This window comes from Drepanopeziza brunnea, assembly GCF_022702325.1.
Source record: "Drepanopeziza brunnea f. sp. 'multigermtubi' strain 214-2 chromosome Unknown ctg3, whole genome shotgun sequence".
Classification (NCBI taxonomy): Eukaryota; Fungi; Ascomycota; class Leotiomycetes; order Helotiales; family Drepanopezizaceae; genus Drepanopeziza; species Drepanopeziza brunnea.
The window spans coordinates 727072-752946 of record NW_027094066.1 but is presented as its reverse complement, the minus strand read 5'-3'; the positions used below and the strand labels follow the sequence as shown (position 1 = coordinate 752946).

Sequence of the window (25875 nt, the reverse complement as noted above, 5' to 3'; positions counted from 1 at the left end):
TTCTCTTGTACGATTTTGTATATGCGAATTTACGTGTAGCTTCTTGTTTGTATTCTTGCGGTGGTTTGGGATCGGGGGGAGACGGACACATGTGTACTCTATTTAGCCTGGCCTTGGGAGGGCGGATTCGAAGGAAGCATTGGGATGGCTGGCGCTGGTCTGTGGGTGCTCAGCTTAGCTGCTTCCTTGCCTGGGTGTACTTGCTTATCTCGGAACTGGGTGGCACGATGTGTGGATGGATGTCTATTGTTTGCTACGGGGCAGAAGCGAAGGGCAAACGAGATGGAAGATTCAAGACAAGAGGAAGACAAGCTTTGCAACGCTGCCGATATAAGCTATTGTATATCTTCGCATGTAGCTAAGCGGTAATGTGAAGACACATTCAAACTGAATTTTTTTTTTTTCTTTTTCAAATATTGTCCTTAGCGGAGACATCTCCAGCAGAGGGGAGTCGCTGGAGAAAGGAGGCCTTCAGCCATGCCATGCCATGACTATCGATACCGGTACAGGTACCGCCCAACGGCTACCCTCCGCGAACAAAGGTGCAGCATTACAGGGTGTCTTGTTTGTATCTATCTATCTATCTGTATTGTGATGTGATGTGATGTGAATACCGACTTGGGATAGATGTGAGCTTGGCTGTGATGCGAGCAGCAGTAGTACCTACCCTATTGACGCCGTCTGGAGCTTGGGCTTTGGCTGAGGTACTACTGCTTGATAAACTAGGTATAGGTAGGTAGGTAGGTAGGTCACGTCGGTAGCTGAGGGGTAGGTATGTGGTGGTAGTATGTATGTATGTATGTACCTACCGGTACTTCATTCCCTTTCTTGCGCATTCCCCTTTATCGTTCTTGCCCTGTGGCCTAGGTAACCTCGCGCCCATTTTGCTGTCAATTTTTTCGTTTCTGCCGAAAAAAGTTGAGACCGCCAGCTCGAGATGCTGTTTTTGCGAGCCCGGCGAGGGCGGGCTGGTTCAACCAACAGCGACCGTGGCTGTCAAATGTGCAGCAGAGCACGGATTCTGAGTGCGAGGCTTGCGATCGGATGTTTTCCGCGGGGCATTCTCGTCACCGGGCCGGCTCGGCTTGTGGACGCCCGTACTGCATTTCGTGCGAACGGATGTTCTAGAGCTGCAACGGCCTCGCGCAGGTAGGATGCGTGCTAAGTACCTATGTCCCTCGGTGAGCGCCCGCTAGCTGGGTTAGCGTCAGCGTTGCAGAGCCCGCGTTGGAAGAGAGTCGCTGTGCCTGGCTTGCAGGGCTGGCTTTGCCGCTGCTTCCGGTGGTGCAGTGAGGGAGGGACGTCTCTCTCTCTCTCTCTCTCTCCCCGAGCTCACCCCGAGCTCATAATCCGTTCGGTGCGGACATTTAGAGAGCGGCAGCTGCCCCCAATCGAACCTCCTCAACCGAGCCAAGATCAAAAAGCTGGTGCAACGCATCGACCGGGACAACGTCATCACCCGCCCAATGCTCACGATGCCCGGCGACGAGAACGTCCAAACGACCGCCACCGAGCTCGCTTGGAACGGCTCCGCTTACGCTTGCTGCTACAGTGCCTCTGCACCCGGGAATGCGCAAGCCTGCGATCCGTCGATTCTCGTCTGAACAGCCCGGCCCGCGAGGAGAAGATGTTCCGGTGTCCTGGTGGAGGGTGCGGACGGAAGTACACGCTTTGGAGCGGCTGGATCCAGGCGAGGATATCTCCTCTTGTCCTTTTTTGGGGGGGCATTGGAGGTTGGAGTTTGTCTGCCTGGCTAGCTTTTTCGGTGTTGTCTGGGATGCGTATACTTAGCTGCCCGAGGACTCGAGAGGTATGTAACACTTACCACACACACCACGACGGGGTCTTTCTGCCGGCTGTGCCAAGGCTAGTCACATAGCTGCTACGCATCCAGATGCGATCTAGCCAAGAAAAAGAAAAAGAAAAGAGAAAAAAAGAAAAGAAAAGAAACTTGCACCTTCGCTTGCCGACCGGGCTCCTACTTACTTAATGTCCATACAGCAGCGGTGAAGTCCCGAGATTGCACTATACTATCAGTAGGTACTGACTTGAAACGGTCCCATGACCGCCCGACCGCACCGTCTCTTGTACAGTAAAAGAGGGTCGGTCGGTCGGTCGGTCGATTAGAAGACGGATCGCTGACCTGATCCCTTCCTTTCCCCGCTTTCAAGCTACAGGACCACCTACCGGTACTTGAGTACCGTAGGTATCTATACTGTGGCTGAAGTTTTACTTGTCAGTTTAGGTAACGAGTTAACTGCTCGCGTTGTTGGAGGGCTTGTGAGGGATGTGAAGACGGTATGTTAAAAAAGGGGGGGGGGGGGGGAGGGAAGGGGGAAGGGAAAGGGGGAATGGCAGCTATGATTGAAGTGGGTGGAAGGTCGATTCGTGGATGGGGATGGGATGGGGTGAGGTGATGTTACTACTGTACTGTGTAAGTGTGAGGTTCGTTGTAGCTTACAGACTTTGGGCGTCTGTCAAGCTGGTGTCTGGTGTGTGTCGGGACTTGGAAGCGGGCGAGCCGGCTTGCGGCTCATATACCACACGCGCAGGCCTAAGTATTACCCCTCGAAGGTGCCTCAAAAGTTGAGTTTCCACTCCAAACCCCCTGGTTACCCTACCCTCGAGGGGTAATACTTTTACGCCTGGGACGTAGTACTGCTATCTGGTTGACCCGTTTGGCTGGGTCCATGGTACGTAGGTATACAGTAGAGGTAGAGTTTCCCATCCGACTTGTTCGCGCGGGCGGACGAACCCACCGCCTTGGTTGGGCTTGCGTGATTGGCTGGGATGGTTTCTCGGTTCAGTTCTGCACGAGCGTGGGAGAGAGAGAGTGTGTGTGATTTATGATGGTGGTATGAGAGTTGTGGTTTTTTTAGATGTAGATGCAGATACAGATACCGATACAGATACCGATACAGATACAGATACAGATGCCACACAAACAGTATTATATTGATCTTGTTTGACTGGGTGCTGTTGCCCCGCAGGCTCAGCGGCACGCTCGCAACTGCAAACACCTTCTCACCAGGCTAGGCAGGAGCGGTACGGGAGTCCCGTGTTCCGGCCCGACGACAGCTCGGCACGTCGGCAGCCAACGCGATGTCTCAAACTCTACTCATCCCTCGTGACCAGTTAACTTTCACTTGACAACTCGAGCTCTCACAACCCTCATCACCCGAGAATAACAACAACAACAACACCACCACCTCTTCCTCCGAAACCCGCTTCCCCGGGATCAAAAAGATGCCTTGGTGTTTCCCCTGCGACCGTTCCTTCATCACGGAGAACGGGTACAACCAGCATCTCCGAACCAGCGCCGCTCACCGGTACCAAGATGAGAGCTCCGATGGGGGCTATGCGAGCTCTGAGCAGTACTCCAGCAGCGAGGAGCTGGGCTGGCAGTGCGACATCTGCGACCGGGTCTTCGGTTCGGAGCACTCGCGCCATCAGCATTACTCGAGCGCGGCCGGCCATTCGTATTGCGTCCCGTGCCGGCGGATCTTCATGAATGAGAACAACCTCCGCCAGGTACACACGTGCTCCCCCGACAGAGCCTCCTGCACCCCCCACCATCTCCCGACATGCTGATCTCCGTAGCATCTGCACTCCAAGCTCCACATGGGGGGTTCCATCGAATGTCCCTTCTGCAGCCTCTCGTTCACTACCGCGTCGGGTGTGACGATCCATCTCGAGTCCGGCGCCTGTACCGTCTCGGGACTCGATCGCTCCAAGATCAACCGCATCGTTCGCCAGCTGGACCGGAACCACGTCATCACCAAGCCGATGCTGACCATGTCTGGCTACGACCGCCCCGATGCTGTTACGCGCGCCACGGAACGCTCGTGGAATGGCCGGCACTATGAATGCTACCTCTGCGCCAAGCAGTTCGGGACTCTCCAGGGTGTGAATGCCCACTTGGCCAGCCCGGTTCACGAGCAGAAGATCTATCGATGCCCCAAGGGTAGCTGCGGCAGAGAGTACAAGGCGCTCAGTGGTCTCGTTCAGCATGTGGAGAGCGAGATTTGTGGAGTCATGCGGTTCGCCCAGGTCCAGAAGCAGGCTCGGAGTGGTATTCAGAACATGGTCGGTCGCATGATCGGTGGTTACTGAAGAAGAAGAGAAAGAAGAGGGAGAGGAAGAAGAAGAAGAAGAAGAAGAGGAAGAAGATCCCAGCCTGATTTTGTTGTTCTTGTTGCTGGCGTCCGCACGAATGGCACCATGTATCGATACGGATGAGATAGATATTAAGGTAGCCGCGATTGAGCAGGTTCACTATTCTGCAATAGTATTCTAGACTCGACAGCGGCATCTATCTCGAATCAAGCGTTACAGACTGCAAGCAAGTCCAACGAAAGTCCGTCCGGGTATATTCTCTCTCTCACCCACCACCAGAAGACTCCCCCCTTCCCCCTCCCCAGCCAGGTGCCTAAACAGAAACCCCCTCTCGAAAGCCCTCCGCACTCTCCTTATTTCTCATCCTACTACCTTCCACCCTTCCACACTTCCTTCCACACTTCCTTCCTCCCTTTCTTCAAACAAACCAATAAAGCCCATCTCCACACAAGGCGCGCCCCCTGCTAGCCCGTACAAAGCCCGCCTCCTCCTCCTCCTCCCCCCCCTCCTCCTCCTCCCAAACCAGCCTGCGATGAAAAAAGCAGAAAGAAAGAAAGAAAGAAACCCGAGCAAGTTGCCCGGACGAGAAGAAGAAGAAGAAGAAGAAGAAGAAAAAGAAAAAAAAAAAAGAAAAAGAGGGAAATTGTAAAGAAAGGAGGTAGGGGGGGGAGGGGCTGTAGGTTTCCTTTCCGCTACCGCAGTGTGGATTACTGAAGCAGCATCCCTCCCGCGCGGCATAGCGGAGCGGAGAGAAAGCAAGCCGCAATACATACAGTTAGTTACCGTCGCGTGCCGGTCTTCTCACCATAACATAACACATCTCATTCTTCGAGCGCTGACCAGACCAGATTGTCTACTTCGTACGTACGTACGTACGTACGTACCGCCCTGGCTTTTGCACTTCCCTCTTTGCTCTTTGCAATGCAATGCATACATACACACACACACACACACACACACACTCCGTCCTTCTCCCGCGCGCCAGTCGACAGAGACACTCCACCACCACCTCGACGGGACGCCACCGCCACCCATCACCCATCACCATCACTTCTGGAAAGCCATCACGGCGTAGCGGAAGGTCCCGGTGGCGAAGCCCCTCCTCATGGCGTGGAAGGCTTGCATGAACGCCAGCCCGTCTCGGCCCTGCGCGACGGCAAAGGCCCAGAGGGCGGGGTTCTGGATCAGCGACCACGAGATATCCCTGTTTGCTGGTGAGCTGCCGATATTGATGTTGATATAGTGTTGATTGACACAGTGTTGATTGACACAGTGTGGATATCCCTTGTGTGGTCACGCAGCGGACTTTGGAGCTGGACTCACCAGGTTTTGGACACTTGCTTGCTGATGTCAAAGGGCGCCGCGGTGGTCTTCAGGCCGGCACTGTTGGCGAGGCGCACGTACTCGGCTTGTGAGCAGAGAGGTGGGAGGAGCATGCCATCTGTGTGTATCTGTCAGTCTTGCTTTGCTTTGCTTTGCTTTGCTTTGCTTTGCTTTGCTTTGCTTTGCTTTGCTTTGCTTTGCTTCGCTTGGCTTTTATTGGCTTTGCTTGGCCTCGCTTGACCTCGCTTGCCGTCGACGTGTTGGCTCACAGACCTTCGATCGGGGCGATGTCATCCTGGAACTGCTGCTCCGTCAAATCCTCCCTCTTGAACCAGTCAGCCACAACCAGCTGGCCCCCCTCCCTGAGCAAGAGCGCCGCGCTCCGAAAGAACAGCTCCTTGTTCGGCAAGTGGCTCATCGCCTCGGAAATCCACACGCAGTCGAAGGTCCCCACGTTCGGCTCCGTCGTGAAGAAAGCACCCATCTTCTCCGCATCCAGCTCAATGAACTTCACCGACCCATCCCCGAGCTTCGTCGCGGATCCCGCACCGGCGGTGTCTGGCTGGGTGCCGCTGGCTTCCGACGTCAATCGGCAAGCGATCTCGACTTGGCGGCCGCTGATGGTCACACCGACGACGTGGCATCCGTGCTCCTTGGCCAGGTGGCGTGAGGTTCCTCCTATGCCGCAGCCGACATCGAGGACGGAGCTGCCTCTCGGGAGGCCGGAGCGCTCGAGCAACAGCTCAACCAGCTGTACCTGAGCCCGCTCCTTGGTGTCGGATGCCGTGAGGAAGTAGCCGTGGTGGATGTGCTCCCCCCTGATGTCTATCTCTCAGCCCACGGTCACGTGTGCGTATGTGTGTCAAGGGATCCGACGTACCAGAGTGAGTAGTAGTAGTCCGATGCCAACTCGTAGTGGTGTCTGATGCGATCCTTGAGAGCGTTGAAGGAGACGAACGGCTCGGGTTCGGGGATCTCGTATGAAGCGATGACGTTGGCCGCCTTGTCGTCGACGATCGGAGAGGAGCCCTCGATGGCGTGTGGAGGCGCTGGGGCCGGGGCTGGGGCTGAGGCTGCCATCGTTACCGTCTGAATCAATTCCTATCGACTGTTCGGATGACGATGTCAATAGGGTGGGATTGGAATTGGCAAAGAGCCGTGGTTGTAAGTATCGGACGGACGTATGAAACCTAGCGCCTCGAGCTGTCTAGCGCCCATGCATGTACAGCTGGGTGAGACAAACCCTCAGACATCATCATCATCAAAATTTCGAGATTGTAACACTAGAATATTCTGTTCGAAGCCGCATCAGCATTAGCATGAACGTTAACTGATAAGCGTGCTTATTGCATGATTTCTTTTTTTTTTTTTTTTTTTTTTTTTTTTTTTTTTTTTTTTAAAAAAAAAAAAAAAAAAAACGGTGAGAACAAAAAGGCACGCGGAGCCTTCAGACGAGACTGGATATACTTGAATCACGGCATATACGAACACACAACAATTGAGAAGGAAAAAAAAACATATATATATATATATATACCTATGTACAAAGGGGGGTTTTTTCCGCCTCGATTCAGATATATAGCCCATGTACCTAAAGATCGACACGAAAGTAAAATACCGTTGGTTTCTCTTAACAGTCTTCTTCTTCTTCTTCTTCCTTGGTGGGTTTGGTGGGGTTAGTGTATTTCTTCTCGGTGAGGTCGGTGAGGCTCTCTGTGTTGCTGTATTTCTTATCAGGTAGGGTGGAGGTTTTGAGCTTGTTGCTTTTCTTATCGGATTCGGGAGTTTTGGTCTTCTTGCCTTTCTTGTCGGATTCGGGGGTCTTGGGCTTGTTGCCTTTCTTGTCGGATTCGGGGGTCTTGGGCTTGTCGCCTTTCTTATCGGATTCGGGAGTTTGGGGCTTGTTGCCTTTCTTATCAGATTCGGGAGTTTGGGGCTTGTTGCCCTTCTTATCAGATTCGGGAGTCTGGGGCTTGCTGAGGTTCGTATTCACCGCGTCGGGATTCTTGGGCTCCGTGTCAAGTAGATCGGGAGTGGTATGATAGTAGGGGTCCGACTCGGGTACCACGGGAGGGTAGCTGGGATTCGAATCAGGGACAAAGGGAGTTGTGGAATTCTGACCCCCGCCGCCCGAGCTGACATCGATGATCTTGGCCACGATGTGCTCGGCGACGACCATGACCATGGCCTGGGTGTTGCCGGTGGGAAGGTCGGGGTGGATCGAGGCATCGACGACGTAGATGTTGTCCGTTCCCCAGACCCTTCCACAGGTGTCGACGACTGACGATCCGTCGTTCGTCTCGCCCATCATGGCGGTGCCGACGAAGTGAGATCCCGTGACGTACGCCTTGTCCGCGACCAAGGAGGCGCCGGTAACGTCGGGGTCGGCTGGCGTCAAGAGGGTGCCCGCGCGGGCACCGGCGAGGAGTTCGTCGATCATCTCCGCCATGGCGCTTTGGTCGTCTTCGGTGTTCATCCAGGGGTCGGTCGTGAAGATGGTCGCTCCCTGGGCGTTGATGCCCAGAGCCCCGACAGAGGTTGCGCCGTGGGTCATGTAAAGCCTTACCCTGACGCCGTCGGCCCTGTTCGCGAAGGAGGTACCTTGGAAGTACTTGGTGCCTGACGTGGTGTTCTTGCTGGTCCAGAAATTGAGACGTTGGCCGCCCTGGACAAGTGGACCGACCTCTTGAGCGAACAGCTCGATATTGGTTTGGGATGGGGAAGTGAAGTCCTTGGCAATCAGGGTGTCTTCGACAGCACTAGTGTTGAAGTCCAGAGTGAACATCGGGTGATCCTTCAAGTTCTGTCCGACTGGGAGGTCGATCCAGTCAGCTTCCTCTGGGAGAGTCACACAGGCAGATCCGCCTTGGACGGTGGTGAGCTGATCAGCCGGACCGATGCCAGAGTTGTAGAGAATACGTGGGGAAGACATAGATCCGGAAGAGAGTATAACGCTTCCTCCTTCATTCAGGTTGATGATTTGGCGGGCTCCAGTAGAGTCTTCGACCTCGACACCCGTCGCAGTAGATCCGTTACGAACAACACGAACGACTTTCGTCTCGAGAATCAACTCGAAGTTGCTAAGAGCCTTAGCGAGAGGGAGGTAAGACTTGACCGGTCCAGCTCGGCGACCTCCTTGGATATCCCATGGTGGGTAGCTGTAGATTGCGGTCTTGCGCTCTGGGGAGTCGATGGCATCGACGGGTTCGTATCCCATGCCGCTTAAGTATTGTTGCATAACAGTAGCAGCTGCTTGATCGTACCGCTTCTCGTCCTCGGATGCCATGGTAGTACCGGGGTTGCGCTCATACAACCTGTCGGCGCTGGCGCTGACTGAGTCCCACTGCCATTCAGCAGGCCACTTATCGTTAAAGTCGGCAGGTTGAGGTCGAACGAACATCAAGGCGTTAACCATCGTTCCACCACCAAGTAAACAGCCTGCCATGTTAGCGGTATCGGTGCAATACTCGGAACTGTCCGCGGCAGTGGTTAAGTAGTATGCCATAGCTGGGACATCGTATTGAGTCACCGTATCGTTCCACGCGACCGTGCTACGTCCTCCGGATTGGTAGGTCGAAGCTTTCCCACGCTCGATAAGGAGAACAGACTTTCCGGTCTCAGCCAGGCGTTGAGCGGTAATGATGCCGGCCGGCCCAGCTCCAGCAACAATGTAGTCGTAGGTAGAATCTGAGATGGATGGAGTATCAGGGCATGTGGCGTTGGCACTATCAGGAGTCGCAAGAGTGTCTGAACCCGCAGGAGGCGCTGTATTGCCATATTCCGTAGGTGCACCACTAGCGGCCATGGCAGCCCAGGTTGCGTAGTCCGCACTTGCAGCGTTGTTCAAAGCCATACCAAAGGCACCAAATCCGGCATCATGGTAGACAAAAGTCGCCGATTCAGCGGATGCGGGATTGGTAGGGGCGGTTCTGCACAGAGCCCATCCCATGATAATGTTGTCGGCCGTACGGTCGAAGCTAAGGGGGCTATCCATAATGCATCCACCGCACAAGAAGGTGTAAGACATGTGCGTGGCGTTGACATAGGTTCCGTCGGCGATTGGTGACAAAGAGAGCGATGCATTTGTGTATACAGGCGGGGACGAGTATCCGCTTGATAAGTGTTAGCGAGACGCATCTTTCGGATAGTCTTCAGAGCTTACGATGTTTCATGGAAAGAGGCAACAACCTCGCCTGCGTTGGGCCATGCTACGATCAGGAGACTGCCCACCATCTTCCCAGTAAGAGAGACACCAGCATAACCTTCGGTAATAGGCGCGATCTAGGGGAGCGTCAGCCATGGCTCGATCTATCTCGGGAGATGTCATGCTTACTATTTGTCCGATGAAATCTGTACCGATAGTAGTCGGTACTGCCATACCGAAGTAGTAACCAGTAGCATCGGTCTTCCCTTGGAATGTGATACCAGTGTTGGAATCTACTTTTGCAGAGGTCTGCTGAGCAGCCGCTCCAGCGGCGAACGCCACAAGAGGAAGAGAGAAACGCATTTTTTATTGTGGTCTCCTCCTATATAAAGTTTCAAGGAATGTGTTTATTTGGTCTAGAATTGACTTGATCCTCTGCTTTTCAACAGAACAGTGAAAGAATGTGAAGGCAAGGACTAGCCGAGCTCTGCCGTCAAGGCTAAAAAGAGGATAAGTGAAGCGAAGAGTGAAGAGCGAAATCTCACGATCAGGAAGAATCCATAAGAAGAGTGCAAGGAGACAGACCTTATGTAGACCCAGAAGCCAAATTATGACTGACTACACAGCCTCCTGAGATGCCTGTCTGCAAAAGTGTGCCACATCGTGACCACTGATCATCTTCCCAGCTCTCCAGTAGCCAATCTCATTACTCTGATTTGTTTCGGTGAGGGGTCCAGGAGCGGATGTCCTGCCAAATATGTTAGGCTTTGTTTTCTATAGATTGTTGTGGAGTAGACCTTAAATATAAATATTAAATGCTCAAATACGCGCCGGGCGAGAGTGGTGCTGTTGTCTCGGTTGTCTCGAGACGGCAAAACGGAATTCCCAAATTGGTTCGGACCCGTATAATCATCTATCGGCAAGAGTCAGGGGGTCAGTGTGATTCGGCCATTTTCCCCTGCGCTGCCGAGAGGAAGAGGTTGGGATATGGACATTCGCCCCGGGATGGAACTGTGCGGCCCTTGAGTGTTTCGATTTAGATTGGAAACGCGAAGAGGTGGAGCTTTGATTTTTACTACGATGTGCCTAGACCGCACATTCCCTACTTTTTGACATTAGCTACGTATCGAGATGCGCGGATGAATAGATAACAAACAGGCTATGGCAAGAGCGTATACGGACGAATCTCTTGATATTTCTAATCGAAAGAAACAAAGCGGGCGGGTTGTGTTTTTGAAAGAGAGAAGATGGTTCAAACGCCGAGAAGCGAAAATAACTTTAGAAAGCTCAGAGGTCTTCCCGTCGCAAAGCAAGATACGTAAGCGTTACAAGATACTACTATATCGGGTAACGAGAGCATGCTACTCAGTTTCATACCCTGCAGAGCAACTCATGTTAAGCAGTAAACGACAAGCCTTTATGACGACCACCGTTGGGTCGAGAGGGCTGTATAGTGTAAGGAGGCCAATCTAAGCGAGCCGACGATTCTTGTATGTATCACAATACAGTACCGGAGTATGTATGTGTTAACTAGTCACGTGAACACGGACCCGTCAAGATATCCATCAATTTCTTGCTAGCTGTCCTTAGAGGTTTACCCAGGAATTGGCACTCGGCTGCGCTTGTTTTTGATCTTGGCAATCTTGGTCGGTAGTTTCTGCGAGACAGCCGGAGCCCTTATGCGCCTTGATATGCTTATAGGCATGCGCGCTGTTGGCTATCAATCCATTTGAACCCAAAATTCATTATTGGAATTCATGTATTTATTCTCTGGGCGCTGTTGTTGTTATTGTTGCATTTATTAACGTCGGGTGGGTGGCAAGCTTTGCATGCCGCATTGGGAGGACATCTTATGGGGTACGGCGACGTGCTAAATAGAGAGATTATATGTAATGTACCATCCAATCGAAAGTAAAAACCACGTTTAGGAAAAGCTGTTTGTCAAATAGCTTCGGATCTCTGACCCCGCGATAACGCATGACCCTTATAAGCTTTGAAAGTGTTCTAAGTTGGTACAGCGCAGCTGCTGTCGATTATGCCCTTTCTTTACGGATAAGATGGATCGCAAAAAAAGAAAAAAACATATCTTCGTCGGAGGAAAAACTTAAAGAGAGTGTTATAGCGTAGGTAACGTATATCGGCATCGATTATCGAGATAATCCGAGGCCGGACCGCAGTTAGCCAAGTAGCCTTTTCGAAGGCGCAATATCGCAAATCGTCTTAAACCACCTTTCATTTCTCTTATCTCATTCCCTTTCTATAGCAAATCCTCTTAGTATTTCCAGTCGACATGCCCGTCAGGTATAAATCGTAATCGGTATGGTGATCGAGGTAAGAAAAGCCTCGTTCGGATCGCCGGTAGGGAGGAATCTTTTTGAAAAGCTACCCTGATTCAATTTCGGCTCTTCAAACTCTCTCTGCCGCAGGAAAGAGAGCTGAAGGTTCGTAAGGGGCACCTCGTGCAGGCAAAAAATCGTATCCCCATACTCTCTGCGCGTTGGGTACCGGTATTTTAACGGATTTGTTTCGCCATCGATGGTCGTGGGCGAGAACCGAGGGTTAGGGTCATGCCATGCCATCCTGATCGCAAGAGGCAAAAATTGGAACTCTGACGGAGGTAAGTTCTGCTGAGCTTTGTAATGATTGAAATTAAAATCTTGGATCAAAGATGGCCGCGCATTAGACAATGTGTACCGCCTACTTACTGACTCGGACCCTGATGACTTCACCTCTCTTTCTCAATAAGGAAGGAGAGTGACGCAAACGCTCTATCAATATCCTCATCGCTATCCTAATGCCTGATCTTTTGCAACAGCTTCTCCTTCAACGACACCAGAACTAATTTTCTAATCGCTGCTAAGATAAGATCCCCCTTCCTCTGATTGAGCACCATCCTCATCTGTGGCTCCGTACTGGTCGAAGTCATCGTCGGCATTAAATCCAGCCGAGCATCGGCTGTGATCCCATCCATCACCACTCTGGGAACCTATAGCATCATCTCCTTGATCCGAAGATATCCACCGGTGCTGCTCGTACGTCAACGGAGTCAGGTTTGGTTCGTTGACATCCCAAACAATCAGCTCCTCGCTACGATAAAGTTGAGGGTGGATATCGCAACGGCGATCGTCCAGAGTCTCCGGGTCCCACTTGAATAGGCTCTTTCTGGCACGGCAGATGTCGAGGAACTGTCCGTCGAGTTTGTCGACGGCGGATTTGAATTTCGCGTGGAAACCAGCGTAGTTCTGTTTGTCGATAGCCATGTTCAAGCCTTCCATTTGGATTTTGCCAACACCGAAATCTTCATACAGTCTCTCGTAGTACTTCTTGTGCTCGTGCATACTAGCACGGATGTGGAGTGGTGATTCCCGCTGGAAGGAGGCCTCGTAATCTTCCAAGAGGACCATTGCCGTGTAGTATTGAGGCCATGTGTCTCCTTGATCGGGATCACCTGCACAATCGAAGAAGCCATCGTCGACCTTCTCGTCCTTGACAAATTCAAGCATGCCGTCGTGAGCCGCGGAGATGTTTCGGAACTGGCGCTCGAGGTACTGCAGAATAAAATCTCGCTCGTTTTTGAAAGCCGGAATGTCCTCCTCGTTTCTGACGAGGGCCTTTGCGCGCCTAAGAGCCGCCTCGATGGGGTGCACGAGATCGTCGATTTGGAATGGGTTACTGGGCTGGTGATAAAGGTGTAGGTCGTCTCCTGACAAAGCTGGCTCGGGAACATCGCCATATCTCTCATCACAGATGGGGGACATTGCTTGGCGGAACATGGGAGATCTCTCGAAAGCTTGAGCATAAATCAAGAGCTCGTTGAACATCTCGAATCCGCGCTCTACCGGGTTGTTGCTGGTCGCCGAATTGTACAAGTCTACTTCGAGAACCGTCTCGTCTTGGAGCTGGGAGATAAACTCGAGAGCATTCTCATCCTCGTCCACGAAGTCGGGAATCTCGAAGGGAGTCGTGTCTCTGAGAACAAAGTTTTCAATGCCGCGCAAGATTTTGAGCGGCTGAAGAGCAATCTCCAGGCTCTGGTAGTCCGATTCGAAGACGTTCAACTCAACCCCCTTTGGGATTAGAGCAATCTCAACCAACCTTGGACTTCCGCGACTAAGTGCTCGACAGGCTTCCCAGAAACTCCAAGATGGTCGCACCAGCTCCTTGGCCGAGAAGCCTCTGACATCGACACTAATAATGACCTTCCATTTCTTGACATGGGAAATGGATGCTTCACCATAGATTGAAGAAGAGCTACCATATGGCCCTGAAATAAAGCGAGTCAGGGGCGACAATATAGCTGGTGGTGAGCCAGAAGGCTCAGAACATGGAGAGCAAGCCATGACGAAGGTGTTGAGCCCATAAAGTATGGACATGGCTTCACCATGGATCTTCTTATTGACCACAAGGATTGCGGGAGACAGGCCATAGGAAGCCGTGGCACCGTACTGTTCGTGTTTGCTGATAGATGTGACTTCGCCGAGATCTGGGTTGACCAGCAAGTATCTGTAGATTAGCATCCGAACATCGGGAGGAGCCCCATCCAAACAAGCTTCCGGGTTGACCTGGGGGACTGGTGGAGGAGAAAGCTCGATATTGAACGGACCAGCAAGTCGGATGAGCTGAGCTAGGTCGTTTGACAGCTTCGTGACCCGCTCAATCTCGCGCAGCGAGTCTTCAAACTGGCCATCAAACTCATTAGTATCGCTCAGAGACTCATCGGTCATTCCGTTTGCGAGGTCTATGCTGGACAAGTCTTCGTTAGCGACTCTATATTCGTAAAGGTCTTCACCAATCGCCGGTGCGATCTTCGCCTGTAGCTCCATATTCCCTTCTTCTTGATTCGGATCATTGGGAATATCATCACCAGCCGCTGCGTGGGTATCTCTTGGTAAGAGATCTTTGGTTGACTGTTCAGTTGAGCCTGGCTCTTCCAAAGCGGCTTCTTCAACGACCGAATGTATGACTGAGCGTGCGTCGGAGTCTTCAGAAGATTTGTCGTCGAAGAGAATAGAAGATATGTGATTGGTCATGTCTTTTGCGAGAGAGTGTTTGTCGTGGAGGGGCTGCTTTTCCATGTCTCTACCACGGCCGTCCATCTAGAATCGCACAAATCAGCACGCTTAAATCCCAAAGAGCCCAAGGATCGCGTGAACTTACAACGGAAGCAATAATCCTCTGTATTCAAACCTCAAGGTAATGATGTATCGATGTACGAGACAGGGTAGATTGATATCGAAGTCGTAGGTATGAGAAGGAGAAAAATTGTCACATGAGGTTGTCAACCAAGTATGAATCCTCAAAAACCCCGGCCATTAAATACCCCAAAGACTGCTGAAACGCTCTACACATGACCTAGCCCGTAAGCGGCACGCCTGTTCAATTGATGATTCACAGAGGACTAGCTGGCGCGACGTTGGAAGGCGCAATACAGAGAATTGAAAATTGAATGACTATTAACATATCGCCATACAAAGTACAACACAATTCATTTAAACAATGAATTTAGATGAAGAAATCGTAGAGCCAGGCCTCTGTGGTGAGTACCTAGTCAGTCAATAGCTGCGGAACTAGCTCTTCGAGGAGAGACGGCGGCTAGGCTAGCTTAGCATGTCGCCGTACTCCATGGGAAGTCCCAGTGCGGCAGGCTTCGCCTGCTACCCGCCCGACGTAAACAAATACAACAACAACAACAACAACAACAACGGCGGCTGGGCTAAGCGAGGGCGCTAGTTGCTCAAAGTCGTACATAGGGCTCAACAATAAGGGCCGCTATATGGCTCAAGGGCTTCTAATTGCTACGGCAGCAGGGACCACTACTCGGTAACGGGACCTCGCGAGGCCTTAGACACGTGTAGTAGGTTACATGTGCACCTCGTGATCACTAGTTCCCGTCTTGGCACGCCTTCTTTTAAGACATTTCCTATAGTTACGGTAGTTTCTATTTCTCTTCTTCGTCTTCTTTCTTAGTAAAGAAATTGTGAAAAAATAAAATCAATTTTCGTGTTCCAAAAAAAAAAAAAAAAAAAAAAAAAAAACCGTGGCCACTGACCATAAGGCCCCCGAGGTCTCTAAGGATATGAATTCAGATTCTATCCATCATCCAAGTGGCCCCGGCCCATAGAATTTTAGTTTGATAGAATTCTGGTCTAGGATATATGAACCGCATCGAAAAGTGTGCTGTGAGGAGAAAATAACGTTATGTCAGTAGCTCGTGCCCATGAGGCAGACGTATTTGCAAGATGAGTAGAGCAGAGTGACGCACATCCCAGAAGAAAAAGGAACGACGTATCTATCTGTCCAAAATTTATCCTGGCGGATACTCGGAATCTGAACGGATGAAAATGGAGCGGAACAACGAATTGCAATACGTAATAAAAGACCCTGAAGCTGGTGCAAGGAGCTCATTGACGAAGACATGCTTGAAGAGTGCCATGAACGTTAGATGCTGCGTCGGTGCCCACGACCGGACACATCTAGCACATAGTGCGGAGTACTTTGGTCCCCGTCTACTGTATCATCTCTACCTTCTTCGTCGGAGGCTTCGTCGTCCCCATTAATCGTGCCCTCGGTGTCCTGATCTTATCTCTTGACTTTCTTGCTTCTGTGCCTCTCAGAATCAATACCACAGTCCATCGGCGAACCTTGGCGAGCCCTGGATTGCCGCATATGGACGGAAAACCCTTCTTACAAAAAGCTTGGTGTCTAGTTATTGGGCGAGGAACTTATCGAACTTCCACGGGTTTCTCTCTAGGCTTGAGAGGCAAGTCATATAGAACGTGTTCATTTCGTACAGGCATACAGAGCCTTACTTGTTGATTTGCTTATTGACTCTTGAGTAGAGCAGGTGAGAGTCCGTACAGGGCCCTTGCCCCGTCTATATTCTCCACAGTGATGCACTTCGACCGAGCAGAGGATTGACAAGAGTTCATATATCATGTGGCGTAGCTTAAGAGAAATCCCAGTGAAGCAAGCCTTATTATGCTTCGGTTGAATGGGAATAATCTTCACGTTGATAGGATTTTGGCTGTGGCATTGGCTGTATCGCACGTTATTCTGAATCTCGCGGATCAATATAGCCAAGTCAAAATCACCGACGATGGATTCGCCGTTAGTTTCATCAGAGACTATCAAAGTATTCGCCGGGTGTGTGTCAGAGATGAGAGATACATCGTTTGACTCATTATTATTTGACGCATTTACAAGGGGTGTTGCTGAGAATGTCTAGCTATCACCCGAGGGAAGACTGGCGTCGACTGTGATGTCTGTGCCAACACTGGAAGAAACTGAATCGCAGACTCGATATGAGATGCTGAAAACGTTTCTGGCTGTGCAGATACGCCGTTGGAAGATAGTGGTGTTACTGAAAGACCGCCAAGGAGGTCTGCTGAGGTCTGATCTTGTGAATTCATGATTCAGACTGAGAGACTCAGCATTGGGAACGGAAACAAGGATGTGGAAGGTTATATATACCTCGAAACATGTACAGCTTAATGAAAATTTTAATGCTGTTGAAAAAGTGATCAAGGTTATATCAGAAATATCTCGCTGGCTGAAGGACGGAGTAATGACGTTCACCAAAAGTCGTTGGAGTTGCGACCACTTGTTACTTTGTGGTGTCGTCGAGAGATGAAGTTTCTGGAGAGAGTTTGAGGGGCTCTCATTATATACCTACTAGTTATTGATCGACTTCACCAGGACTTTGATTTTGCTCAGCGTATATTCACAAGTATATGAATTTTGGATATACCTTTGAAAGAAATTGAAAACAAATAACAACTCACTGCCGTTGTCGCATATAACAACTATTCTATCGCCCAGGCAGCGATGAATCGATCTCCTCGCCTTGTTGGGCCAAAGACTTGTGGGAGTCTAAGGACTGATCAATGGTCAAGCCACCTCGGTCATCTGAGCTCTAGCAGATGATTGAGGGCAAGGTGTTTGATGGGACTGAATTTGCCAAGCAGTTGCTGCGACGCATCTGTTTTGAATTTACCTGCCACTATGCTGCGTCCCATAGTAGGCCACATATGTAGATCAGATCTCGTTCTCCCTGACAATCCACACATCAGAAGGTCTCACCGGAAGATCAACTCTCTCGCTGACGAATCTTTCAACGGGCTGCCACTGCGGGGTCATCATCGAATTTTGAAGCCATCCCACATACTCTGGAAATGCTCTTACACTCCCATATACCCTCGCCCGCTTAACGCCTCTTATATCCTCGAACAGCGTCAGCACTTCGTAATCTGAACCCCCAAACTGCGCCTGGAAGACTTCGATGGTCAACTCTTCCATGCCAGTAAAAGATTCGGTCGCCTTCTTGGCTGAGAAGTTGGGATCGCAATCGAGGCGCACGCGGATGTGGAATCGTCGTATCAAGGATATCAGACTAGCTTTTGAGATGGTGTCGTAGTAGAGTCGAAGTCGGGGCATACTAGCGAGGAGATTTGGGTGGGCAAGAAAGGTGTTGCACCCGTACAGAATCGGCCTGGCTTCATCATGGACTTGACGGCAAACAGCCAGGATTTGAGGATATATCGGTGGATCACCAAGGAGACGAGGGGTGGACGGAGAAGGGACCAGGAGTAGAAGCTGGTATATTTGATTGCGAATTTCTCCTGGGAGACCTGTGAAGGAGATGAGAGACATATTATATGCTAACAAAAGACAATGTAGTTCGGTATATCTGATATAGTAAATTGAATGTATGGATGGATGGCGTTGTAGAAACTCGGACTGATGGACACAGACTGGTAGGTAGGTCGTTGTCTTCTATGCCAAGATTAGCGATAAGGACTGCGGGGATCTCGATAAACCATCCTATATTGCGTCATTTGCCAGCTCTGGCCACGTGAACTCCGTTCGCACCAGAGTTCAGACTGAGACAACACCCCCACCCCCACGCTCGCACGTACCTCGTCCAGATACCGGTACCAGATGCCAGATAGGTAGGTAACAGATGCCAGATGCCGTTCGTGTTAGCTATTTACAACGTCTCGCCGTTGACCGTCGAGATTCAACCCCAAATCTCCATGAATCAGTAGCACCCACGCTGCGAAAAAAAAGAAGAAAAAAAATGGCAGCCTCATTCCTTTCCATCGTCTCCTACCTATTTGGCTGGATTTATACGCTCTGCTGGTCGCTCTCCTTCTACCCTCAGCCTATCCTCAACTTCCGCCGACGTTCCACGACAGGCACAACGGTCGACTTTCCCACCATCAACGTGCTGGGCTTCATTGCCTACCTCGTATCCAACGCCGCATTCCTGTATTCGCCGAGGATTCGGCAAGAATATGCTCTGCGAAATCACGGGCTGACACCGACGGTTCAGTTCAATGATTTGACGTTCGCAGCGCATGCCGTAGTCTTGAGCACCATTACACTATCACAATTCGTTCCCGGACTTTGGGGATTTGACAAGCGGGCAAAGAGACGACCGGGCTCGAGACCGAGTAAGCCGATTCTGGGCATATGCTTTGGGAGCTTGACCGGCGTTGCAATAGTGGCATGTCTCGTTGGCTCAAGACATGAAGAGGATGTGATTAAGGGATGGGCGTGGATTGATGTGGTCAGTTTGCCTCCCTTCTGCTATCCGGAATCCATCTAACGCGCTCCGATACAGATCTATGCCGTCTCCTACGTCAAACTCGTCATCACCCTCGTCAAATACATGCCCCAGGTCCTCACGAATAGGAATAACAAGAGCACAAAGGGCTGGTCCATTGCACAAATCCTACTCGATTTTGCTGGAGGCATTCTATCGATTCTGCAACTAGGCATCGACAGCTACCTACAGGGCGACTGGTCTGGAATAACGGGTAATCCAGTAAAGCTGGCACTCGGAAACATCAGTGTGTTCTTCGATATCATATTCATCATACAGCATTATTTTCTGTACCGAAAGCCGGGAAAGAGCTTGGAAGATGGAGAGGCCGACCCTTTATTGGATGGTCGAAGCGAGGACTGAATCAAGTAGATGGATGCTTACGGTACTTAGCGATCGATAACACCACGGTGGGTCTTTACAATCGGACAGTTGCCTAGTGGAGGTATTTTCTACGTTACTCATCCCGGTCTCGCATCGCTGGCGTATGCTACGATCTTTTAGATACCCAATTCGCGTGCAAGTTTTCAACAATGTATTATTTTTTGTCTGCCCTTTCTCCGAGCCCAAATCATCACTGCAAAAGTTTTCTGTGATTTGAAACGCGTGTTTCTGAACTTTCGTTCTTTCAATAGGTCATGGCCTTTACGGGCTTCATAACTGTACCCAATAGTGACTTGGATAATGGTCCTGTCGGGACTACTGGGATCGAACACTGGTCTGCATCAGGTATAGTTTCTTGTCAGTGAGTCTTTCGTCGGGGCCCATTTTTGTAGGCCTGGGTTTACATTTCGAGATAGAGAGCCTTATTACCCGCTCGCCTCTTCGCCGCCCATCAGATTAACAGCTCTCGCCCAAGTCTCCTCGAACACCTCCTTCAAGTCCCAAAACTCGCCCTTCACCCGCTCCTCATAATTTTTCTTGACCTGCTCCATCTCCTGAAGTATCGCGCTCCAACTCGTGTCGCGGGTGTTTGATTGTAGCAGAGATGAGATGAGCAGACCATTAACATGTCCCTTCTCATGAGCAGCTAGCTTTTGCAGCCGCTCATTGGTGATGCCCTCTGCTTTTTTGAGGCAATTCAGCTTCTCGAGCGCCGTGTCGATCTTGAAGGCTAAGGTAGTGTTGAGAGAAGGCCCAGTGGCAATAGCACCTATGGCAGCTTTGATCTCGATCTGCATTATTTTCTTGCACCGCATGACTTCGCAGTTTACGAGTAGTTTCTCGATGTCAGCTCGCAGGCTTGTTCAATGTCAGCCTCGCGGATGCGCGTATGTGGAATTCAAATGGGTCTACTTACTCTGGGTTATCTTTGGCGTCAACGATTTGTTGCTCAAATAATGCTGATTGGGCTTTGTATACGGCAAGAGCTTGCTGGTCCTTCTGCTCCGTAGCATCTTTAGCAGCTTCTGTAACACGCTGAGCTTCCCGACACTCCGGACACCCTTCGGGAACTTGTGTTGTAATGCGAGCTGCCAATTTTGGAAGCACAAGGGTAAAATTCCCTTCTCGGTCTTTTATCTGGTATGCTTGGTGACCACAGCTGAAGTCCCAGCAGAGTTTCGTAGCCATCTTTGACCTGCTCAATATCGTAAAGGTTGTCGGTGGTTGTGATGGAGATTGGTTTCGAGATAGTGGAATAATCGAATAAGGCTCTTGATCGTTAGCGCGTGAAAGTTTTCGGTTGAATCTCGGAGATCGCTGCTCACCAATTAGGAAGGATTACATGCCGTCATTTGGAGAGCCTACGATTTCCTAATTGAAACAAGATAGCAAATATGTACTACTCTAGTTCAGGCAGTGAATACTACAAAAGCCTTTGCTGCTATATAATTGTTTGATGATTGATTTGCGTCTCCCGGTTGTATGTCGTAGACTCGTAGCAAGCGCGTACCGCCCTAGAACCTTTTATAAGGTATGGAACTGGTACTGTTAGAAAGGACAATTCCCTCCTCCTTAGTACTCCATCCGATATATTCCCGCTCCAGGATTATGAGTGGGGTGTGGACCTCAGGCGCTCATTGAGATTGATAAACAAGTAAAGAAAACTCAATTGTTTCCAAGAATCCTAGGTTACAGTGCGTACAGTTGGACCGGCTTTCTGGATCCCTTTATCACTTTAAAGTCTTGAATTTTGCTATTCACTATTATACTCATCATCCTTTTCTAGCTCGCTGTAGTCCGTTAGCTACGCTAAAGACCGAAGCTTTGAGGACCTGGTTTCTTTGTTGATTTTTAGCGCCGAATCCTTAAGCGAGAAAACAGGCCCACAAATATTTCCTGCTCTTTAGGCCTTCACTTTTCGACTTCCACCTGTCGACTTCCACTTTTCGACTTGCAGCAACAACGAACCTCGCAACAACCATTCAAGATGGCAAACACCAGCGTTCTTCAGAATCAACTGAGCGACGCAGATACCTTTCCGATGGGCAACAGATGTCCTGGAAACGGCGTCTATCACAGTATCTGCTACCAGATCGAGACCGAAAAGTCAGTAATCTGCGCGCTCGCAGGCCTTGATGGCGATCACAAATACGTAAGTGCAATCGACACCCTCTCCATTTCACAACATTCCCTTCCCGCGTCTCTAGAGTGGTATTCTTCTCCTGAAAGGTTACTCCCGAGACGCGTCGCGCCCCGAGAAGTCTGCTGATTTCCCGATCTTTTAGCATTGCCCCTTTCAGCAAATAACAAGATCACCCGTCGCGCGGCCGAGCTCACCGATCTCCGCGCCTACAATACAAAAAGCTCCGAGCTGAGCCTCGCCGGCCAGCTCGCCAGCTATCGATACATCGAGATCGCCCTCGTACGGGCTCGGCTGCGCGACGCGGAAGAGGATCTTGAGACGGATCGTTGGATTTTCAATCCAAATACAAGAATATGCACTTCTTGGAAGTTCCTTCTTCTGGAACCATAACGAAGCGCATGTGAGTATGAGTTTCCCGACAGCTTATTGCCACATCAGCTTCTACAAGACCTTTCAAGGACTTTGCATTTTACTAACTGATCTCTTTGTTGTCTAGTGGTTTGTGATAAAAATCAGTGCGGTGGTCCACAAAGGACAGTGGGGGTATACAGTCCTTAACTCAGCTCCGACTGGTCAGTGGGCTTTCAATCCAAATACAAGAATATGCACTTCTTGGAAGTTCCTTCTTCTGGAACCATAACGAAGCGCATGTGAGTATGAGTTTCCCGACAGCTTATTGCTACATCAGCTTCTACAAGACCTTTCAAAGACTTTGCATTCTACTAACTGATCTCTTCGGTGTCTAGTGGTTTGTGATACAAATCAGTGCGGTGGTCCACAAAGGACAGTGGGGGTATACAATCCTCAACTCAGTTCCGACTAGCCAGTGGGCTTTCAATCCAAATACAAGAATATGCACTTCTTGGAAGTTCCTTCTTCTGGAACCATAACGGAGCACATGTGAGTATGAATGCTTTGCCGACAGCTTGCTGCTATATTAGCTTCCACAAGACCTTTCAAAGACTTTGCATTCCACCAACTGATCTCTTTGGTGTCTAGTGGATTGGACGGTGGTCCATCAGGGACAGGGGGGGTATACAGTCATTAACTCTATGCCCCTCCTGGAATCCCTGCGGAGGGGAGACGACGAATTGGATGGGTTTTCAATCTAAATACAAGAAGAGATCTGGAAGAGATTTTTCAGATTGCCAGCAGCGCCCAGTATCCCATAGGGATATGATGATCGATCCAGTGCTTCAAGCACTGTCCCTTCCGCTGGCCGACCAGCAATTCCAGTCCCTTCCGGTAAGTTCCCTCCCCCTTCCTAGACCTACATGGTTCACAGTACAGTTCTGACCTATCTCCAGGACGTTGCGGCCACAGAGTGTGTCATCAACAAGGTCAATTCCTTAGCTACTGCGGAAGATACCGAGGACACCCAGATGGCTGGAACCGGCGAAGAGGTTGAGGAGGAGGACGAGGACGAGGAGAACTATTACCTCTTCGTTCCGCCTCGCCATCCTCGCATGCGCTAGGCTCTCTCTCATTTTACACCTCTTCGGAGGTTGCCAGCGCCATCAAGGCTTCTGCTGCGTGCCTGCCCAGGGAGGGTTCTACTTTCTACTTTTTGCTTTCTGCTTCTACTGCTACCTCTTCCTCTTCTCCTTTTTTTACACCTCTGCGGAGGTTGCGTGTATGTACCTCCTATTATATATTTTCCGGCGCTGCGCGCTACGTGGCCTGGGAGGGAGGCGTTCGGCGTCAATGTACTCGTCAAATCAAAAGAATCTCTTCTGCATCGCCGGGAAATACAAAGGCCTTGAAAGAAATGACCTCCATAATACTTCTATCCATATCCACTTACGGATAATATTCGCGTCGATGAGATGAGGCTTCTGAAATCAGACGGGATGGAAACTCATTTCAAGGGTGTTATCCTGTATTTCTTGACAGGATGTTCGATAAGGTATTCTTGTGAGACATCCAGTAGGCAAGTCCCCCCTATCGATCTGATGCGCGACGTAAACAATTGAAGCACAAAGGCAAAAGACCGGAACAGAATAATCCCCCCCCCCCAACGCCCCCTTAAACACCTAATAAACTCGCCACAGGGTCTTCACATCAAAGAGCTTTCATGTACGAGGAGAGCCCAGCAGTGCCTACGCGTCGTTGAGCTCCTCCATCGCCTTCTTCAAGATAGCCACCTTGATCCGCTTCGCCGTATTGCGAAAGTCGACCTCCATCTGCTCGCGAACCGCATTGTTGACGCGGGTGATTTTCTTGACGCGGTTGGCGCGGACATCCGTCTTGAGGTGTTTCATGTTCTGCTCCTGCGAGACGGAGAGCAGGCCATCCAGGCTGCAGCGCAAGGTCTCCATCTGGCTGTTGACCACGCGGGTGAGGGCGGAGGCGAAGGCCAAGACGTTGGGGTCGGGGACTCTGACGGCGGCGTCCTCGTCATCATCCGAGATGCACATCTCCATCTGCTCGCCCTCGTCATCCTCCATGAGCTCGTCTTCTTCGCTCTCGTCCTCCTCGCCGTCGTGGTCGGAGCCCTCGTGTTGGCTGTCATCGTCTATGACTATGACCTCGGGTTGTTCGTCGACGGCCATGACCTCGTGCTCCTCATCGATGCTCTCCTTCCTAACTTCATATGTATCGCCCATAACATCATCGGCTTTGTCCATCTCAGGCTTGTCCATGTTCTTATCTTGACCCTGATTCTAAGACACAGAACAGTTAGCTTCTAGTCAAACTCAAGGCTCAAGCCCTCGATCGCAGGAGGAGTCTCTCTCGACAAGTGGCCACAGGGCTACTCTGGACGGGAGTAGGGCCCGCCCATGGTCACCAGAGATACCGCCCGAGCCGCGCTTCCTGGCCCTCTGCAAGCTCACCTCGAGCTCCGGAAAGTAAGCGGGATCAAAGAGCATATCTTTAATGGCACGGAAGTTGAACGTCAGAGCTGCGAAGACGTGGTCGGGAAGAAAGGAGAAGCCGGGTTCATGCACGAACTCCTCAGCGTTCGGCGCCATCAATCCTGGAGTGGCGAGAAGTCAACACAATATCCAAGCTTAGTGAGGCTGTTGGGGTGGGGGGGGGGGTTCCGCAGTCGGAGACCCCGTCCTCGGGGAGCGGCATCGATAACTTACTTGAGTGTTTCCTCGTGTCTTCGGTGGTGAATGGCTGTTTCGGTTCAATCTCCTCTCAAAGGGGCAGGCCGGACGTGGTTGTTTGAAGGCGTCGCGGAGTGCTGCGAGGGAAAGTCAACAAAGCTCTACCGGCACCTCGCGCGGACAGTCTCGAGGCTTCTTACTGTGGCTTTGTTATCAGATCGAGTGTGTTCCCCGGAGTTGGAGACTACAGGAAACCGGAGTTGTAGTCGAGTTGTACTCGATGATGTAGCAGTGGTGGGTTCTTCTACGGGTGGCTGTCGTTTTTCGAAGGTGATAGTAGTGTCGGAGAGGGAGGAGGTACTGGCGGCTTCGTCTCTGGACTAGCGCCGTCACTCGACGGCAACGGACGCTAGAGCACAGCAGCTTTGTCGTCGGGAGCTCGCCGGCAATGGAATCAATGTCAGAGCTGCCCGTAGGTATACTCTTGGTCACGCAGGATCTAATACTCCGAAGAGTGTCTCATTGATGATCATCGAGCCGCAGCATCGCTGTAGTGCCTCTTCCAGGTATTTGAACTTAATGGTTTTCATCGGAGCGGATACTTGACGTTCAGAGCCGGGAATTCTCCTTTACATTAGAGAGAATAGTAGGATGTTATATCCAGGCATATTTCTGCGCCGCTTCAGTCCAAAGACACGTCCACGAGGATGGATGCAAGTAAATAAGCTGCATGACCAAAGAGGAAGGAAGTCGCACATCACCTCTGTTTCTCCCAAAAATATATATATATATATACCATGAGCAGCTCCGACAGATGAGGCAGGCATACTGGAATCAGTGCTTACTTATACGTCTGAAGTATTCGATCCATTTCCTCTGCATCAGCAAACAGCAAAGCCGTAGCACACCTCCACTTCAAATCCAACTGTTTGGCGATCCACGCTGGGATTCACCTGATCATCAGAGATCTCTGCAGCCCCCCAGCCTCTCCGAAAACCCCCTCTCGAATCCCACGCATTCAGAAATCCCGCCCTGGTTCTCCCACATCCTCCCCGTGAAATCCTCATCGCAATAAACATCCGTGCAAAGCGCGTACACAACCGAAGCC

General features: G+C 50.8%; 10 protein-coding genes across 13 annotated transcripts; 4 read left to right on the top strand and 6 right to left on the bottom strand.

Moving 5' to 3' along the window:
- Positions 1 to 3246: 3246 nt before the first annotated feature.
- L3040_002379 (uncharacterized protein) lies at positions 3247 to 4113 on the top strand (the record flags this gene model as incomplete). Its single annotated transcript, XM_007289721.2, has 2 exons — positions 3247 to 3531; positions 3601 to 4113. The coding sequence occupies 2 exons, from the start codon at positions 3247 to 3249 to the stop codon at positions 4111 to 4113; spliced, it is 798 nt and encodes a 265-aa protein (XP_007289783.1).
- Positions 4114 to 5163: 1050 nt separating this feature from the next.
- On the bottom strand, positions 5164 to 6519 carry L3040_002378 (uncharacterized protein; the record flags this gene model as incomplete). The annotated part of the gene is made up of 4 exons (XM_007289722.2): positions 5164 to 5320; positions 5440 to 5557; positions 5713 to 6257; positions 6320 to 6519. 4 exons carry the CDS (start codon positions 6517 to 6519, stop codon positions 5164 to 5166), a joined length of 1020 nt encoding a protein of 339 aa, XP_007289784.2.
- Positions 6520 to 7069: 550 nt separating this feature from the next.
- On the bottom strand, positions 7070 to 9946 carry L3040_002377 (uncharacterized protein; the record flags this gene model as incomplete). The annotated part of the gene is made up of 3 exons (XM_007289723.1): positions 7070 to 9551; positions 9602 to 9720; positions 9773 to 9946. The coding sequence occupies 3 exons, from the start codon at positions 9944 to 9946 to the stop codon at positions 7070 to 7072; spliced, it is 2775 nt and encodes a 924-aa protein (XP_007289785.1).
- Positions 9947 to 12429: 2483 nt separating this feature from the next.
- On the bottom strand, positions 12430 to 14613 carry L3040_002376 (uncharacterized protein; the record flags this gene model as incomplete). 2 transcript variants are annotated; one of them, XM_066155533.1, is made up of 2 exons in its annotated part: positions 13028 to 13031; positions 13133 to 14613. In XM_066155533.1, 2 exons carry the CDS (start codon positions 14611 to 14613, stop codon positions 13028 to 13030), a joined length of 1485 nt encoding a protein of 494 aa, XP_066012529.1. The 2 variants fall into 2 exon arrangements, with proteins under 2 accessions (XP_007289786.2, XP_066012529.1); XM_007289724.2 differs by having other exon boundaries at positions 12430 to 14613.
- Positions 14614 to 16995: 2382 nt separating this feature from the next.
- L3040_002375 (uncharacterized protein) lies at positions 16996 to 18016 on the bottom strand (the record flags this gene model as incomplete). 2 transcript variants are annotated; one of them, XM_066155532.1, is made up of 7 exons in its annotated part: positions 16996 to 17000; positions 17054 to 17088; positions 17256 to 17280; positions 17331 to 17363; positions 17577 to 17587; positions 17663 to 17701; positions 17748 to 18016. In XM_066155532.1, 7 exons carry the CDS (start codon positions 18014 to 18016, stop codon positions 16996 to 16998), a joined length of 417 nt encoding a protein of 138 aa, XP_066012528.1. The 2 variants fall into 2 exon arrangements, with proteins under 2 accessions (XP_066012528.1, XP_066012527.1); XM_066155531.1 differs by lacking the exon at positions 17331 to 17363 and adding an exon at positions 17365 to 17441 and having other exon boundaries at positions 17663 to 18016.
- A 643-nt stretch (positions 18017 to 18659) lies between these two features.
- Positions 18660 to 19550, top strand: L3040_002374 (uncharacterized protein; the record flags this gene model as incomplete). The annotated part of the gene is made up of 2 exons (XM_007289726.1): positions 18660 to 19151; positions 19206 to 19550. The coding sequence occupies 2 exons, from the start codon at positions 18660 to 18662 to the stop codon at positions 19548 to 19550; spliced, it is 837 nt and encodes a 278-aa protein (XP_007289788.1).
- A 446-nt stretch (positions 19551 to 19996) lies between these two features.
- Positions 19997 to 20759, bottom strand: L3040_002373 (uncharacterized protein; the record flags this gene model as incomplete). Its single annotated transcript, XM_007289727.1, has 2 exons — positions 19997 to 20429; positions 20488 to 20759. The coding sequence occupies 2 exons, from the start codon at positions 20757 to 20759 to the stop codon at positions 19997 to 19999; spliced, it is 705 nt and encodes a 234-aa protein (XP_007289789.1).
- A 799-nt stretch (positions 20760 to 21558) lies between these two features.
- On the top strand, positions 21559 to 22104 carry L3040_002372 (uncharacterized protein; the record flags this gene model as incomplete). 2 transcript variants are annotated; one of them, XM_066155530.1, is made up of 3 exons in its annotated part: positions 21559 to 21723; positions 21779 to 21800; positions 21857 to 22104. In XM_066155530.1, 3 exons carry the CDS (start codon positions 21559 to 21561, stop codon positions 22102 to 22104), a joined length of 435 nt encoding a protein of 144 aa, XP_066012526.1. The 2 variants fall into 2 exon arrangements, with proteins under 2 accessions (XP_066012526.1, XP_066012525.1); XM_066155529.1 differs by lacking the exon at positions 21857 to 22104 and having other exon boundaries at positions 21779 to 21856.
- Positions 22105 to 22567: 463 nt separating this feature from the next.
- L3040_002371 (uncharacterized protein) lies at positions 22568 to 23189 on the top strand (the record flags this gene model as incomplete). Its single annotated transcript, XM_066155528.1, has 4 exons — positions 22568 to 22614; positions 22714 to 22747; positions 22867 to 22959; positions 23022 to 23189. The coding sequence occupies 4 exons, from the start codon at positions 22568 to 22570 to the stop codon at positions 23187 to 23189; spliced, it is 342 nt and encodes a 113-aa protein (XP_066012524.1).
- A 624-nt stretch (positions 23190 to 23813) lies between these two features.
- Positions 23814 to 24686, bottom strand: L3040_002370 (uncharacterized protein; the record flags this gene model as incomplete). The annotated part of the gene is made up of 2 exons (XM_066155527.1): positions 23814 to 24377; positions 24549 to 24686. 2 exons carry the CDS (start codon positions 24684 to 24686, stop codon positions 23814 to 23816), a joined length of 702 nt encoding a protein of 233 aa, XP_066012523.1.
- Between the last annotated feature and the right edge of the window lie 1189 nt (positions 24687 to 25875).